The sequence below is a fragment of the Cygnus olor genome, chromosome 5, assembly GCF_009769625.2.
Source record: "Cygnus olor isolate bCygOlo1 chromosome 5, bCygOlo1.pri.v2, whole genome shotgun sequence".
Classification (NCBI taxonomy): Eukaryota; Metazoa; Chordata; class Aves; order Anseriformes; family Anatidae; genus Cygnus; species Cygnus olor.
This window is the reverse complement of record NC_049173.1, coordinates 5,629,715-5,633,357: the sequence shown is the minus strand read 5'-3', so window position 1 is coordinate 5,633,357 and position 3,643 is coordinate 5,629,715. Positions and strand designations below refer to the sequence as shown.

The window sequence follows — 3,643 nt, the reverse complement described above, 5'->3', positions numbered from 1 at the left end:
GGTAAAGAAGTCTCTGCTTCAAGCCTCCCTGCAGCGGCCTCTTCAGCTGCATGGGGTGTGCCTTCCCCAAGGGTGGTTTGGCTGTGGAGAGAACACGGACGAGCAATTCGCACTGCCAACTGAGCAGCATCTTCTCCGTGTCCAGCGTGCTCAGCTCTGCAGCACGTGGCAAACAGTTATCTTTGTAGCCATCGTAGTCATCACTGGTTACTACGCTTGGTAGACTGTCCATACAAGGACCTTGCCACACTTGGCAGTGGGTTGCTGCACAGAGTTTTCCGATCCTTTTCTGTGTCCTGCGTTCTCCCCTCTTCTTTCTGTGGTGGGAGGTCATTGCCTGCTGTCAGCAGAGCACCCCTCAGAGCTCTGTGCATGAAGGCCTCTTTCAGTTCCCAAAGGTCAGCAGTCTCGTGAGCCGATCTCGCAGCTCCTGGAATTCACGCAGCGCCCGGGCGTGGACAGTTGGCTCCTGTGCCATGTGCTGGAAGAGGTTGGGTGGTCTGGACGTTTGGAAATCTGGGGGCAAGATGATCTCCTCAGGCATTCCCTCGTTTCCAAAGAAGAAGTGGTCCAGGCGTTTCTCCACTATGCAGCAGTGCAGGTACTGCATGATGTCATCCATCCGCTGCAAAAAATCCCTCCTGCGCCAGCTTTCCAAAGGGATGGTGGTCAGCAGGTGCATGACAACTGTCTTCAACATATAGGTGGTAAAATCGTTGCCCACCAGGATACGGGCACAGAGCTGCATGCATCTGAGGTGGAAACTGTCCTGCTGGGCATGCGCTTTTATGTACTGGAAGAACTTCATCTCTGCCACAGCGCAGCTCTGTGGCCACGTCGTATCGGGGGTGAAGATAGCCTCTGTCTTCTGGCTGCTCAGAAAAATGGCTGAATCGTCTTGTTGCACCCCAAACATTATCTCAATGAAGAGGGTTCTATCAAAGACATCAATCGTACGAAGCCTGCAGGAGCGTCTGGATGGCAGCACACCAATGTGACTTCTGGCCGACTCGGGCAAAAATTTATAAGCTCTTTTCATCGATTGCTGGAACCAGTAGGAGGTTTTATGCACATCCAGGTAGGAGCCAGTGCACAGTGTCTGTAGGAGGCTGGGCTCCGGATTTCTTCTCAGCTCCTCCTCAGGTTGGTGAAGGAAGCACACCATGTTCCCAAAGTCCTGCTCCCTCACGCACGTGCACTCCAGCTCCACGCGAATACAGGAGTTCCTTGATGGCAGCTCCTCTTCATTCCCCAGCTCCAGGTGGAAGGAGTGCCCACGAGGAGCCGTCATGGGCACGAGCAGGTGATAGACGACAGTGTCGTTGTCTCGGGGACTCCAGCCTTCAAAGGTACTACCCACTCCAATGGGTGAATGCAGCACCGGATAGAAGGTGTTCGTCAGGGACCGTCGGGTGAAATGGATGAGGTCTCCCACCATTGACTGTATCACTTGACAGTTGACTTGGATGTTCTGCACTGGCCACTGGATTCTCTCTGCAAAAATCCTCCCTTCATCCCTTCCTTCAACACGATTTCTCTCATTATTCTGCTGCTCATCGCTGCTGGAGCTCTCCTCCTCACTGCTGCTTTCATCTTCTGGGATATCTCTAAGGAGCAGCCACAAGTTCCAAAAGTACAGGAGAGCAACACCAACATAGGCCCGGAACTGCCAGTGCTGCAACACAGATAAGAGCAGGGCTCCAACATGCGCCCAGCTCTGCTCCTTCTCCCCCTCCTCAATTTCGAACAGGAGCTGCATCATACGTTCTTGCAGCTCCTCCGCACGCTGCCGCATGTAGTCGTTTGTAGCTTCATCTAATTCGTAGCCAACCTTCGCCGGGCTATGGATTAAGCCCAGGAACGTCAGGACGAAGAAAGTTGCCAAAACCATGGTCTGAAAGAGGTGAGAGAGAAGCAGGTCAGTGGGGCTGGGTGGGAGGTGGATGGCGGCTGAGGGAGATACGGCAGGAGCCGCAGGCCCCTGGGGTCAGGTAGGAGAGGGGGTGAGGGAGCTGGGAGGCAGCAGGGACTGTGGGCAGCGTCAGCGGTGACAGCCACGAGCCCTGCCCTGAGCGGCTGGGCCCTGGCTGCAGGCTTAGCAAGCCCTCGGAGGGCAGGCGTTTGTGCCCCAGCCCTGGCCCATCCCAGTCTTCCCCCTGGTACTGCACTCACCGATGGCTCAGGCCAAAATGCAGCAGCGCTGCCTGCGGCTGCCTTAAAAGCAGTCCCCCCATTGTGACACGTCCTCTGATGTCACCTGCGCCCCCGCCCCGTCACAGGACCCCCCTGCCCCACCCTCGGTCCCCACCTTGGCATAGCGACTCCCAGCTGCCCTGGGCAGCCCAGGCCCTAGCGTCCCACGAATGCGGAGGCACGTGGCCAGATGGAGCTCCTCAGGCTCCCTTTGCACGGCCTGTGGAAGCCCCAAGGGGTGTTCTCAAGAAGAATTTCATCTCTCAAAGCATTGGTTCAAGCAGGCAATATATTGGCATTTTTGCAGAGGTCAAAGCTCCCAGAGTGAATGGACATGCCCCAGGAGGCCGGGTGGTCACTGTCCTGCTGCTAAGACAAGTCTCTGCTTCAAGCCTCCCTGCAGCAGCCTCTTCAGCAGCACGGGATCTGCCTCCCCCAAGTGGGAGAGAGAAAACGTACAGGAGCAACTCCCACTGTCAACTGAGCAGCAGCGTCTCTGTGTCCAGTGTGCTCAGCTCTGCAGCACGTGGCAAACAGTTGTCTTTGTAGCCACCGTAGTCATCACTGGCTCTGCACTGGGGAGACCGTCCATATGAGGACCTTGCCACACTTGGCAGTGTTTTGCTGCACAGAGTTTTCCGATCCTTTTCTGTGTCCTGCGTTCTCCCCTCTTCTTTCTGTGGTGGGAGGTCATTGCCTGCTGTCAGCAGAGCACCCCTCAGAGCTCTGTGCATGAAGGCCTCTTTCAGTTCCCAAAGGTCAGCAGTCTCGTGAGCCGATCTCGCAGCTCCTGGAATTCACGCAGCGCCCGGGCGTGGACAGTTGGCTCCTGTGCCATGTGCTGGAAGAGGTTGGGTGGTCTGGACGTTTGGAAATCTGGGGGCAAGATGATCTCCTCAGGCATTCCCTCGTTTCCAAAGAAGAAGTGGTCCAGGCGTTTCTCCACTATGCAGCAGTGCAGGTACTGCATGATGTCATCCATCCGCTGCAAAAAATCCCTCCTGCGCCAGCTTTCCAAAGGGATGGTGGTCAGCAGGTGCATGACAACTGTCTTCAACATATAGGTGGTAAAATCGTTGCCCACCAGGATACGGGCACAGAGCTGCATGCATCTGAGGTGGAAACTGTCCTGCTGGGCATGCGCTTTTATGTACTGGAAGAACTTCATCTCTGCCACAGCGCAGCTCTGTGGCCAGGTTGTGCGTAAGGTCGGATGTTCTCTTTGTGTCTTCCACACCACTGATTGTCCTTCTGTGTACAAACCTTCCCAGCACAAAAAAAGTTTGCTGCGAAATGATCACAATAACATTGTGTTGTGCTCTTTGCTTGTTCAAAGAGCTAAAGCTCATCAGGATTTTGGTATATGAAGGCAAAAGGTGAAATATGTTACTTGAGTGAGATCTTCCATGTGAAATTTTTAATTGGAATGTATCCATGATGTTCTCATTTA

At 54.6% G+C, this 3,643-nt stretch overlaps 1 protein-coding gene across 1 annotated transcript; it reads right to left on the bottom strand.

The window, feature by feature from the left end:
* Window positions 1-253: 253 nt before the first annotated feature.
* Window positions 254-2,243, bottom strand: LOC121071103 (inositol 1,4,5-trisphosphate receptor-interacting protein-like 1). The gene is made up of 2 exons (XM_040559104.1): window positions 2,173-2,243; window positions 254-1,894 (listed from the first exon to the last, which is right to left on the bottom strand). Exon 2 carries the CDS (start codon window positions 1,889-1,891, stop codon window positions 386-388), a length of 1,506 nt encoding a protein of 501 aa, XP_040415038.1. The 5' UTR covers window positions 1,892-1,894; window positions 2,173-2,243; the 3' UTR covers window positions 254-385.
* Between the last annotated feature and the right edge of the window lie 1,400 nt (window positions 2,244-3,643).